Source organism: Eucyclogobius newberryi, unplaced genomic scaffold (assembly GCF_026437365.1).
Source record: "Eucyclogobius newberryi isolate DKJ021-1_F unplaced genomic scaffold, fEucNew1.0.hap1 SCAF_6, whole genome shotgun sequence".
NCBI classification, from domain to species: Eukaryota; Metazoa; Chordata; class Actinopteri; order Gobiiformes; family Gobiidae; genus Eucyclogobius; species Eucyclogobius newberryi.
The window spans coordinates 22474662-22488652 of NW_027316278.1; the positions used below are offsets into that span (position 1 = coordinate 22474662).

Sequence of the window (13991 nt, forward strand, 5' to 3'; positions counted from 1 at the left end):
TCATTGAGCCGTTACGACAAATATTAATGGAACCAAAATGTGAACAGACTGAAATGAGGCAGATTGTGAAATGAAATGAGGCAGGGATTTCCAATTGAATGTGAGTAACAGATATGAACAGATGGTGTGGGACATGAGAGCTGTGCTGAGGTCTGCAAATAAGCTTCCTCAGTCTGATATGTTGGATTTCCACAGCCACTTAGGGTATCGGGGATGTTTGAGTGAGATGACGGAGTGACACAAATGACAAGTCCTCTTTAAGACGACAATTAAGTTGATGGATGTAACTCCAAAGTAAAAAAGTGAACAGGTGTGTCAATTAAAATGTGTTCCGGTACAAGAGAGCGGACATTATTATGATCCCCCACAGTTTCATTCTCTGTGGCTGATTATGAAAGCCTTGCAATAAAAGAAGGTACAATGCAAGCACCAGCATGTTATGTGGATATTCCTCAGTTTGGGGTCAGCGTAGAACTGGGATGTGAGTGCGTTGTGTACTGTTGGTGGCGATTAACCCATCTTAGACTTAAAACATATTCCATTTTGAAAAAGGAATATGGAGATTATTTGGTAAGTGGATAATGATCATACAGGTGACAATATCATCTTAAGGAGTGTGAAGTTATTTGTGAGCATTTTAGAAGCAAAATTAAATCGTTTTAGCTCAAAAAAGTAAACTTAAATGTTCTTTTTAAAGCTTTAGGAGACAAATGGGATTTTAAAAAAAGAAAAAGATTTCAATGTAGTTTTTTAATGGTTTCAGTAATTGAGAATAAATGTTAAATTGAGCTCTTTATTGTCTCCTGTGGGAGCAATTTGTGTTGCGACAGGGGGTCACATGCTTTCACAGAAGACCCCACCTGCACAATACATGCAACACAAACATTTACATTTTTAGATTTATATCACCGTTTTTAGTTAAGTTCTGATTGCACATCTTCAATTTGCATAATTTTATATTTTGATGTATTTATTTTGGATAAACCTTTAGTTGCTATAATATGAAGAATGTTAAGCTTTCTTAACCCAATAAGAACAGTAGAATTTACTATGTACAATTGAAAATCACTTTTTTCTTTAGAGTTGTGTAATGAAAGGCTTGTATGATATTCAGTAAAAAATGTATGCAAGTGCTGAATATATCCATCCTCCCAACACCCTTCATATGTAAAATATTGATGCTTTCACCAGGTAGAGGTCCCTTCAGCAGTAATGCAGCACTTGTGTAGTCCCCACTTTCACCTCCATCTAATGCTACTTTATCTTCTATTTCCAGGTTTGAGCCTTGTACCAATGTCACCGCTGAGGTGTACATGCGATCCTATCTGACTCCCTGCATCAACGACTGTGGCACCTACGGCCAGTGCAAGCTCCTACGCACCAACAACTACCTGTATGCAGCCTGTGAATGCAAAGCAGGTGACACAAATACACGGCTGTCCAGGGTTTACCCCGCCTAAGGCCCAAAGTCACTGGGATAGGCTCCAATCACCCGCGACCCCTAATGGGAACAAGCAGTAGAAAATTAATGAATGAAAGAATGAATAAACAATTAAATTAAACAAATAGAAACAGTGTTTTTTAAGTAGTCTTTAGTAGAAAATTGCATATGCCTTTGCACAAATCCTTTAAGCAAAACCTGTATTACCTTCTCCGTTTAGCTTTTCCATGGCACTAAATAACAATTGCGAATTGCTCTAACAAACATTCGGTGATCAGTCCTATGACCATGCACAGAAGTGTTCTTCTCCCACGCCAAGCTCGCGTACCACGTGACCGCTCTGACCAATCAGAGCAAGAGTTTTCAGAGCAGAGAAGAGCGAGCCGAACCTAAAGATCAAAAAGCTATTTCTAAGGAAACTGAAGGATTTTGGGCTAAGAAACAGTTCATGATAAAAACATGCAGAAATCCCCACAAAATCTGACCTTTGTGAAGCTGTAGGTCCCGTTCGGCCGAACACGAGCAGTTTGTTTTTACATTGCCATGGGAAGACATGCTTTCTGGGCTGTGGAGGATTTTTTCACTGCTGTTCCAATGGACTGGCCACTAATCCAAATCACAACATTTTAAGCTAGCAGTACCCTATCCAGATAATCTAATAGATCCATGGCTCCATGGTTTTTGCCTTCAATGTTGCCCTTTGATGGGTCAAAACTACAGGTGGTTCACAATCAAACGCACCAGCAGGAGCCGGTCCTGATCCATGGTTCTACATATTTGAAGTGTGACTAATGGCGCTTCATTGTGATGATGGGAAACGTCTTCATAGGTTCATGAAGAGTTTATGTGGACCTTCTACCATTCAAAAGATATAGTATTTTGAAACAGACGACCACGGCAATAGTTATTTATATAATAACAATGCAACATGTCTCAGGGAGATGAACATTTAAAACAATTGCATAGTAATTAATAATTCAAAACATTATTTCATTAGTATGGTCAAAAGTCCTCAAAATGTCGTCAGTTAATGTGCCTGAAACTCTGGGTGAATGGCTTTACATACTGAGTTACTGTAGTAGCTTCACAGACTATATTTGGTGTTTTCTGGCTTTATACACTTTTCTAACTGTTGGCAATTATTTAAGTTGCTTATGCGTGTCTAAATTTCAAAGAGCCTGTACACTTTTTATCCATTTCTCACACTAAATATGCTTGGCTTCTCTTTAAAAGTGCTTCCCAAATAACAATTAGTCTAATCAATAATGGAATTAGCAAAATGACGGATCAAATGCAATTTACATTGAAAGACCTCACAGTCTAGATTAGATAAAAAGTTAGTTTGGAAAATTGGGTAATTAGTTTACCAACGCTATTCTTATTTGTGCAAAAAATATAGTGAGTAGTTGAGCTGACAATAAAGCGATTAATGTGCAGTGAGGGGCCCACGTTAATCTCCCCATTTAAGCCAGTTTGAAAAGACAATAAAACCAACCATTAATTAAGATCATCTATTCAATAAAACATAAGCTTATGATTTCAAACAAAGCGTGTCCTTTGAGGCGGTTTTAGAATTCCCTCTTTTGATCTGCCTTTTATCAAAGAGGTGCTCCTCTGTTGGGTTCATTGTCAGTCTTCATATGTGTGAGTGCTTCCTGGCAGGCTCTTCACATTCAGCATTCGGCACTCGCCCTTGTCCTGTCTCACTCCGCAAAGCCTCTGTTTGCAAACCCTTGGCGTGCTAATATTTCATTCACACTGTCTTATGCAGTCCGCTGCTCTGGCGCTGTCTAACTCCTCTGAAGTGAGAGGGAGTCGAGCTCTCAGGGAGTTCACGCCGAGTGCTGTACTATTAAGAACGCACGCACACACACACACGCACGCACGCACACACACACACACACACTAGAAAGCAATAAGAAGTTTCAATATTTATTCTATTCCTTTTTGCGAGATGAAATTTTAAAATGTCAAAAGATGTACGAGGACATGTAGACACTGCTATTGAATCCAAATTTGAGCAGAAGTTGATTTGCTCTTCAGATTTCTCTTTAAAACCAAAACTAATTGAGCAGCAATTACTCCATTCTCCGTTCCGTTTTGCAGACACTTTCATAACCTTGCTGAAACCGCTCACGTTAAGATCAGTGTCGTGAATATGACATGGAGTTGTTTGTGTGCTCGCCAGGCTGGGACGGCTGGGGATGCACTGACAACACCGAGGCTTACTCCTACAGTTTCCAGCTCCTGTCCACTCTGCTGCTGTGTCTCTCCAACCTGATGTTCGTGCCGCCCGTGGCCATCGCTATCCGCAGCCACTACCTTCTGGAGGCCTCCGTCTACATCTTCACCATGTTCTTCTCCACGGTGAGTCAGAGCAGTGTGATACGAGTAAACAAACTGTCCCTGAGGTGTCAAACCAGCGCGCAGCATAGTGGACTCTCGAGTTTGACTGCAGGAGATGGAACAAACTGGAATGAACTCCCTTTCCAGACTGTTTGGTTTTAGTATCAATGTGAATCCAAGTCATTCAAAAGTAGTGGGATTGTCACGATAACACATTTTGAAGTGTGATGTGTTGCAAAAGGAAATTTAATGAACTACTACTGCTTTATGCCACTGACAGCAGGAGAAAAAACGTGCAGTGAAGTTAAAAACACGTGAGCTGCAATGACAAAATAGCACAATAAAAGACATTTGTAGATAGATGGTGTCAATAATGAGACATAAAGTTACTTATTTCACGCTCTACAGCTCAAATGTCATCGACAAAGAAAGAAAAAGTAAGAAAATAAGAACAATTTAATTTAAATAACTACATTAATTCATTGCAAAACAGATATCTGCCATTTTATCTGCAACAACCTAATTTTCTTTGTTTTGTTCAATTTGATTTCTTTGGTAAGATTATTTATGAATTAACTGCTTTTCGCAAAAGATAAAATAAAATAAAAGATAATACATGATAAATATTGAGTGTAGTAATAGTGAGCTAGAAAAAGCATCGTGACAGGCCAACATATTAGATATAAAAACAAATAAATTGAGATGAAGATGGAGGTATTCAATCATCAACTAGAACAATTCATATTTACTAGTCTGTGCAATCTACATTTTGATTCAAATGTACTTAAAAGTTAAAAAATAGCAACAAGTTTCAAATTCCTGAACTGGCTCTGCATTGGTTACCTTAAATCTGTTCAATTATAAAGTAAAGCCTATGTCTGACCAGGAGGGCACAGTCTCAAATCTATTATTCCCCAAACCAGACAGGCCGATATATTTTATTCATAAAACAGCACGTCTACCCTGCAAGTATAATAGATGGGATCGGTTCAGCCGCTGTTGTGCCCACTAGCAACTTTTACATTCTTGTACATTACTAGGAAATGAAAAGTAGCAGTGAGAAATGGTTCGAATGTTGCTTATTTCCTTCTAAATAAGAGAATGCATCAAATCTAAGCTTTCCACTCTTCATCCATGTTGGCAGTTCTACCATGCGTGCGACCAGCCGGGGATCGTGGTCTTCTGCATAATGGAGTATGATGTGCTGCAATTCTGTGACTTCCTGGGCTCCCTCATGTCAGTGTGGGTTACCGTCATCGCCATGGCGCGCCTCAAGTCTATCATCAAACAGGTGCTGCTCAGAAACACACCATGGCACATGCGAGCGCTGAATTGTTTTATTCAATGTACTTTTTGAATTGCTTAACAAAGGAAATTGTTTTGATAAAGTAGTTAAAAAATACTTCAATTAAAACATGTACTAGTTGAATATTATTTACCTTACAACAAACAGGAAAAACTGATAATCACTTAAAGTATATACAAGTTGTTAGATAAATTCCATCAAAAGAGTCTGCAAATCCATTCTTTTAGATGTGAGTTTTTTCCTTTGCGACACCTATATTTTTTTTGGTTGAAATATTTCACAACACTTTTCAATTCAGGGGAAATAACGTATTGGAAAAAACTTGTCCATTTTTTCAGGGCAAACCTGTTAATACGTGGAGGCACACTAGTGCTCCCCTCCACTATGGTTGAGAAACAAAGCCTTAGACTACTGCAAATAATTCAACAAAACCACAATTCACATTACATTTATCTAAGTTTACCTTTATTTAACAAGACACATTAAACACATGTGTTTTTGTAAAGTCTAAGCCAAGAGAGAAGCACAATTTGTCTGTAGGTTTATGGGGTCATTTCATCCCATTATCTACCTCAGCTTGTGTTGTGATTTGAATATTGATTTGATGTAGGGATTTTATTGCTGCTCTTTCTTAAAGGTGCCATAACATGCTTTTTTCACGTTTCGTAGTCTATCCTAAGTGTATAATTTATAATAATAAGGGTTGTGCAACACCCTTAACATAATAGTTAAGAAATATCACCCAGACCTTGGACCCCCTCACCAACCCGGAAATGCAGACGGCTTGGTTTGATATTCGCCCCCACCCTTGCGAAGAGCGATCTGGCTCCCCCGCCCAACCCGTGATGTAGTCTCAGAGCGCGTGTGTGCCCCGCCCACCCGTGACGTAGTGTTTGCCCCACAGCTGTCTGCTCCGCGCTGCGCTGCTCCGCGCGAATGAGTGAGAAACGATAGAACTTCAGATCAACACTACTTTGAGACTAAATAAATCTGGTGTTTATTCTACAGCGTGCGCAGAACAGATATAGATATAGATCTATCTATCTATCTATCTATCTATATATATATATATATATATATATATATATATATATATATATATATATATATATATATATATATATATATATATATATATATATATATATATATATATATATATAAAAGTCTTAGGGGGGATGATGATGCGTGCCTGTGGGTATGACGCGGTCTTGCACCACCCCCCGTCAGTTTGGAGATTCGAGGAAAGGAGAGTCTGTAATATAGCTAAGCACTGCGGAAATCAATCAAAAAAACACTCTGGGTACATATATGAAGCATAAATAGCAATGTAAGAAGGTTAAAAGCTCTGAAAAGTCAATTTTGCATGTTATGGGACCTTTAAGCCTTATTTCCACTTGTTCAGCTCTGGGGCACTAACTTGCAGCTTGAATTAAACTATCTATGATAATCTACTATTTGTTTTACTTGAGAGTGTAGACCGCTGCCATGACAATACTGTTTCTTTGTGAATGACTGAGCCACAGCAGTTTTTCTTAACCTCAATTATCAGATTTTCACATCACATTTTTACATTTTGCTTCATGATATCAAAAAAATAAGCACAGTCCAACCGCATTTTTGGATTTAACATGCTAAGTTAAACAATCTAAAATAGCTCTGGCCAAAACGTAACCTCCGTGACCGAGGTGAAGAAGTTCTTGTGTGAATTTATTCATTTTGGTTTGGCAGCGCAGTAAGCAAGTTTATGTTAGATTAGTGACAACTTGGGATAAGCCCCGAAGCGAAGAACTATTTTACACTTTCACGACAAGTGAGGGGAACATCTATAGGTGACTGCTGCTGTGTGTCAATTTTTAACTCTGTCTTTTGGTATTCTTTTATTGGGGCCAAGGCAGTGCCACAGTTTATTCATGTTGAAGTATAGTTGCTGCTATAACAGAAAACAGGTGCATGTTCTCAGTGGGTCACTACCGGTGAACTCATAGGTTTGGACACTGCAATGCACAAAAGAAGATCTACATGAGTTTAAATGTCTTGAATTCAGAATATCAATAAAGAGTATTTTTAGCATGTTTATATATGCTTTATATTTTTAGACTTTTTCCAAGATATCGAGATCAGGATTGAACGTCCCTGAACAAATCATCTTTATTGTGAGGCAAAACGTCTACAGAGATGTATTAAACAGTATGTATTCATCACACTAGTGTTAAAATACTTTTTATTGAAACTAACTCAAGCAGCGAACATCCTATACAATACCCACATTATTAAAATAAATGTTGTTTTTTCTCAATAGCTTGAAACAGATCCAAAATTCTGCTCTTGCCAACTAAATAAAGCCAAAGTGGTCAAATTAAGATAAATCTAGATAAATAATCTGAATTAATATCCTTTTAGCTATAGAAGTTTGTCAGTTTTTGTAGTGTACTGTTTGTGTGTGTGTCCATAAGTTTGACAACAACAAGGGAGGAAAGGGGAGAGAGGCGGGGACGGAGGGGGACGGAGGGGGATAAAGGGAGGGAGCGGGAGAGAGATGCGAAGGAGGCTACAAACATCTGCTGTCCTCCAGAGACTTTGTACTTGCTTAGGCCAGCACTTCACAGTCACTAATCAAATCGCACACGTCAGGACTGGCAAGTGGGAAAACAATGTGTGCGCTTGCTGTTTACGTGTCGGTTTGTTTGTCTGTGACCGCAACAGCAAAGCACAACCCCCAGCTTCAGTCTGGAGTGTGTGTTTGACCCCTTGACCTTCCATGGGTTAATATGCCAAAGTCAGCAATCGTTTCCACTGCTGATTTTGACATATTAACGATTAGTGTGGAAATGAAGTACGCAGCTAAAGCCTATACAGTTAAAAATATCTATTATTTGAAGATTTGAAATGATTTATTTTAATATATTCTTGTTTATGTGCTGTCAAGGTCAAAAGCTGCTTTGATTTGTGCTCTGTGGGCGGTTATATTCAGGAGTGATTGGCGGCTAACTCAGCACAGCCACAGCCGCTGTTTTAAAAAGTGAGATATATTCCTCCTGACAGACAGCTTGTCCGTGGTGAATGTGAAGGTACTTAAAATATTTAAATACGGAACACGGCATAGCTGCATTAAATGTATTTTGTAACATACAGTATTCTGCATTGTATTTCACATTTCATATTTCACGCACACACACAGACACACACACACACACACACACACATAACAGACACGCACACACACACACACACACACACACACACATAACAGACACGCACACACACACACACACACACATAACAGACACGCACACACACACACACACACACACACACACATAACAGACACGCACACACACACACACACACACACACACATAACAGACACGCACACACACACACACACACGATTAAAAGGAGCGTTGTTTGTTTCACCATATGCAATGAAGTTGTGTATCACTAATTAGAGATGAAAATATTGCTCTTTGCACACCTTAAGATTGGCATTATATATTTTTCTTACAAAGAGAGTTCAAGATCAAAAAGATAACAAAAAAAACTGTAATTAGCAAATTGCAGACGTCTAAAGAGAGGCATTAGTCAAAACAATATTAGAATAGGTAAATAAAAGTGCAGTGGAAGAACCTGATAAACAGCAGTCTCACTACTGAATACAGACACGACCCTGAGCTCTTTACTCTGCAATTTGTACATATCTTTAGTTACTTCCCAACACATGTCCGTGAATTTCTGTTTAGAGAGCTATAGAAACTGTTGCTATATATGGCAATCTTGTGTTTATACATTTTGTGGAAAGAGTAGAAGTGCATTTGCCTCACAGTAATAAGGGAGGAAGTAAAAACGTCAAGCATTTCAGTGTATGTTTTTGAGCTCCATGTGACAGGGTTAGGCTTTATACAGTATGCGTTTCATGTTAAATGCAGCCATGATGAGATTTACTTTTTGTGGTCACTTAAATTGCTCTTTAGATACACAGAGCCATGCGACAGGGATTGTAAGTGCTGCTTCCTCCTTCTCATTTCATTGAAGACTATTGTAATTCGTTGAGTCGCAAACCAGTCAAACTCGACATGCTGAAATGGAAATCACCGACGTGCCACAGTGAGGACAACAATGTTGTATCTCTATTGTGTTGCGCCGTATCAGTTCACACACAATATTGGTGTAGGTAAAAATAGACGACAGCAGCAAGTTTATTGCCCCTCCAGTCACGTTGACACCTAATGATTCATTACAGGGGGAGCCATGGCGGGCGAGTATACAGTATGCAGCTCATGTTAGTTTGTCTGTGTTCTGTGGATGGGTATGAATGATGAGGCCTGCTGCTCTGCGTCCTCCGGCAGCTCCTCGCTTCCCCTCTCTGCTCTGCTGTTTGCCAATTAGCCATCCTCTCCTCCAGGCAGGTCATCCCTCCTCCGCTCCACCGGACCCATTCCTCATGTGTTTTTATACCAGACACAAGAACGCACACCTCAGGCATTTCGAACAGACTAGCCCTCCCAAAGTACCATTACCCCCGTACTCTGCACTATGGCCCTGTTCCAAATTTAGAGCGTGCAAAAGTCTCACCTGGTACAGTTGTGGAATTTGCATTTTGTTGTAATGGTTTTACTTAATTCCGAACCCCTCACGGAGGAGCTCATGCTGGGATTCTGCCTTCAAAGTTTCTATATTTGGAAATGTCAGAGCAGATTTTGAAACAATAGCTTCAAAATAGTTGAATCACATCAACACAATCACAGTGCTTTTTCTCTTCACAAATATTTTCATTTAAATCAGCTGAACAGAAGAAACCGCCTTTTTAAGCCAGGCAGTTTCTCTGCATGTATAATTGCTGGAAATATGTGTTGTAAACTGTGTCATATGAAGGTTTGAAATAACTAACACAAAACAACATACTCAACCCATTGCCCTAGTAAGAAAGAAGAAATTAAAACCCCTAAAAGATACGTAAAAATATGTCACCAATATTGTCAGAGCTAATTTAGTTTTTTCATCATTGGATCACAACTGTCTGAGGTAAAACAATGTTTGAGGAGTGATTGTATTGAAATTGTGGAGTAAAAATTTCAATCTAATTCAATTTCAATTTTAATCTAAAGCTATTTATGCATGCCCAGATAAATGGGGAAATAAATAATAATAGTTTCATAATAAATAAAAAAAGTAAATAAATCAAATTAGGAGAAATTCAATAACACATCTCTGCTTTACTGCTGTGTTCATCTTTGCTGCTCGTGTCCAGGTGCTGTATCTGTTGGGGGCCATGTCTCTGTCCATGGCGCTGCAGTTGGACCGACACGGGCTTTGGAACCTGCTGGGGCCCAGTCTGTTCGCTTTGGGCATCATGGCCGTCGCATGGGTAAGTGCGGACCCCTAAACAACACAACACACTCTGCTGCTATGTGTCAAACGCATTATGGAATTTGACACAACCCATTTATTATTATTCATCAGCCGCATATCCTGTCCTCAAAGCTGGGCAATTGAGCGAGCTTTAGGGATTTCAGTTTGCCAATAAACTATCAATAGTGAACAATGGTGTGGGTCATAGCTAAAAAATGCCGCTCCCGTGAGGTTCTTGTGTTTTTTTTTGTTATGGTACGATTAACAGTATGAAAAGGCAACAAATGATGTGCAAGGGTCTATGTGGTCCAGTCCAAAAGATGTTCTGTAGTTGTTGAAGGACCTGGGATGTTGGAACATTTGCTAACTTCCTATGAACATTCTTTAATCTGTTTTTCACTTGCCCTTCGAGGCAACTGCGGCTGTGATTTCGGGCGTTACAAAGATAAATTGAATTGAATTGTGCTCTGAGAAAATATTTGCTGACCCATGTTATGAAATAAACAATCAAATTTAGCAACTGAAAAATGAAACGGGGTATTTGTGGACAGTGTGGCATTCACATTTGCTTATGCAAGGTAAAATAAATTGACAACATTACCATAAACAGATGGAACAGGGTGTTTCAGTGCACAACGATCACACTTGTAATTGTTGTTAGTGTGGCTAGTTGGTTTTCCAGTTTGAAGTTGTGATTTTAGTCATTATTTTTAATCTGCTTGAGCGCATGCTTTACAATACTTTTAAGATTGTGTGATATTTGTTTCATATTGGAATTATTTTCACGCCATGATGAATGCCCCTGTTTTGTTTGAAACTAGTTGGTTCATCATAACACATATTTTCCCCAGTTGGTTGAACATGCCTATGAAAAACTCCACCACAGGAAAGGCCTAATCCTTCAAGGCCTGAACATGCAAATGGCCTAAACACATTTTATGACAATGACGCTGAGCCTGCGTTTTAAGATTTTGCAGCCTTTAGGTATTAGTCATGGGGTTGTAGTTCCATTATAAATCAGCTTGTACTTCCTCTCACTCTAGTCCCAGTCATAATGTGCTCCCTTGGCTGCAAGTGAGATAAAAAATAATAGTCTTTCATGCAGGGTTTGAGAAAAGGTGGGGAAAAGTCTGAAAGGACACGCCTCTGACACGACTTTTGTTGGTTCCTTGCGGTGCTGGATGTGGGAGTAATCTTACAGAAACATGACACACTTTTCATTCCAACTTAAAGCTCTCCCCCGGGTTTACCAGAAGCCTGTATATTTCACCATAGTCTGCTTCTAAGATGAACAACTAGCTTTTCTGCCCAATATCCCTCTATCATTTCAGTTTTTGCGGAGATTTACATAAAAACCATTGGCTTGTGTGATTCGGCTGCTTTCCTCGGTTTCAATTATGTGTGCTATGTTGACAAATATATATAGCACACGGATATCACAGTCATGTATAAGCAGGCATTATGTAGAGCAGTGCTAATGTGTCATGCCTGCGTTTGTGGTGGCAGCAGTATCCCAGCTACTTCTCCATAAAAAAGTCCTTTAGATCAGACTGGGTATTTTTCAAAGCTGCGGTTGCTTCCTGACACTCAATAATGCATTTGTTGTTCAGTAGCAAGTATTTTCTTCTCAGAGCGGTTACACCTCTACATTTCAGTGTTACAGTTTTCTCCATGAGCCCTTTCATTTGAGCTTGTCATGTTTCTGTGATGGCTGCCAAAGCGAATGTTCCCAGACAAACTGAATTAGATCACTCAAAACGGAGGTGGGAAGAGGACTGAAAACCATTGGCAATTGTCAAATACGTCTACTTTGACCAGTAAAAACATACGTCGTGCCACCAAAAATCATGTATTCATGTGTGAAGTGATGTTTTAGGAAGAATTTAAAACTTACTGAGTGAGAATAGATAATGCTCATGGGGGATGGATGTAGTCAAATACCATAAATAACAGAACAGGACAGAACAAAATAACAGGTCAAGATAAACCAATCAAACCAAAATAAACCTTATTGTTGCCATATTCGTTTCTGATGGATATTTTTCAACCAACAACTACTAGTTCACTACTACAACTACTACTACTACTACTACTACTACTACTACTACTACTACTACTACTACTACTACTACTACTACCAATTGATGGAAATAAGTTACTGAAAAGGCTCATTCTTGATGAATTTGTCACTCCTAAACATTCTGATCAACAGTTTATAAAGAATTCCTTGTATCTGTAACATATCTTTTGATCTTTCCTCCTCAGACGGTGCGTACCATCCGGAGGCGCCGCTGCTACCCGCCCACCTGGAAGCGCTGGGTCTTCTTCCTGTTCCCGGGCACCATGATCGCCACCTCCGCGGTCGCACTGTACGCCTTTGTGGAGACAGAGGAGAACTACTTCTACATCCACAGTATCTGGCACATGCTGATCGCCGGCAGCGTGGGCTTTCTACTGCCACCTCGTGCCAAACCCGACGCCAAGGTGACGCCCATGAAGCGCCGGCGCGGCTGTGGCTACCAGCTGTGCGTGAACGAGCACGAGGAGCTGGGCCTGGTGGATCCAAGCCTCATCTCCATCAACAGCATCTGCACCAGCTGATAGACCCGGCCTCTACCACAGACACTCCATTGCCTTTTACTGGAAATCCACTCGGGAAATAAGCCACAGAACTCCAACAGCAATGTAAATATTTCAAGGCACACACAAGACACACCGGATTTGTTTGACTGAACTTATTGTCGTTATGAGGATTAAAAACAGTGGTACTTTACAACCCATGGCCCAAACTAAAGGTATTAATGTATTGGTATGTTTGAATGGAAATAACCACGAAAGACGAAAAAAAAACAAAAAACATAGCATTATTCAATCATCTAAATCAAATGTATTTTCAGTATTGTGTTTTAAGCGGGTTAGAATGATCTCACTTTGACCTCACTGTGACCTCCACCGTCACAGGGTCATCTCTTTTGTTGTTTTACATTGACGTGACTACTATTGTACACTTTTTGGATTTTTTTTCAATCTCATGCAAGTACCAATGATCAAACATTTTTTTAACATTTGACAAAGGCTTATTTAATTTAATATGAGGAAATGTCCTACAAATGCGGTGTAATTTTTCATAAAACAATACTATGAATACAGTATTTTATTGCTGGGTTTACTGTAAACACATTATTCCATTTTCTTCAGAGGCTGGCTTGTATCTTCTGTAGTAAAAGTTAAATTGTGGGTGTACAGTGACACACTGTTCTTTGTTAATATGTATTTAAAGTCTGAAATACCACTGCTGCTATCTGATGGTGACTGTAAACTGCTTGTGTGGGTTATTTATTCGTGGTCTTTTATACAGACTACATCAGATCACTACTGTTTAGGGTTGAGTGGGTACACACGGGTGGTAATAAGTGAGGGCACTGCTTTTTTGAACATTTCGAAAGGATATCTTTTGCACTGAGACACACAATGTAATTCTGTACATTTTTATATTATAATTGTCACCAATGTAATCGTCATGTGGAATGTTATCGACCCTTACTTTTT

General features: G+C 39.4%; 1 protein-coding gene across 1 annotated transcript in view; it reads left to right on the forward strand.

Annotated features, from left to right (window-relative positions):
* tmem8b (transmembrane protein 8B) overlaps positions 1-13107 on the forward strand; it is a 35970-nt gene extending 22863 nt beyond the window's left edge. The window contains exons 9-13 of the mRNA XM_072433450.1: positions 1277-1419; positions 3630-3808; positions 4932-5078; positions 10342-10458; positions 12708-13107. Of these exons, the coding sequence (XP_072289551.1) occupies positions 1277-1419; positions 3630-3808; positions 4932-5078; positions 10342-10458; positions 12708-13043 (922 nt within the window). The 3' untranslated portion in view covers positions 13044-13107. The remainder of the gene's footprint in view (positions 1-1276; positions 1420-3629; positions 3809-4931; positions 5079-10341; positions 10459-12707) is intronic.
* Positions 13108-13991: the final 884 nt, after the last annotated feature.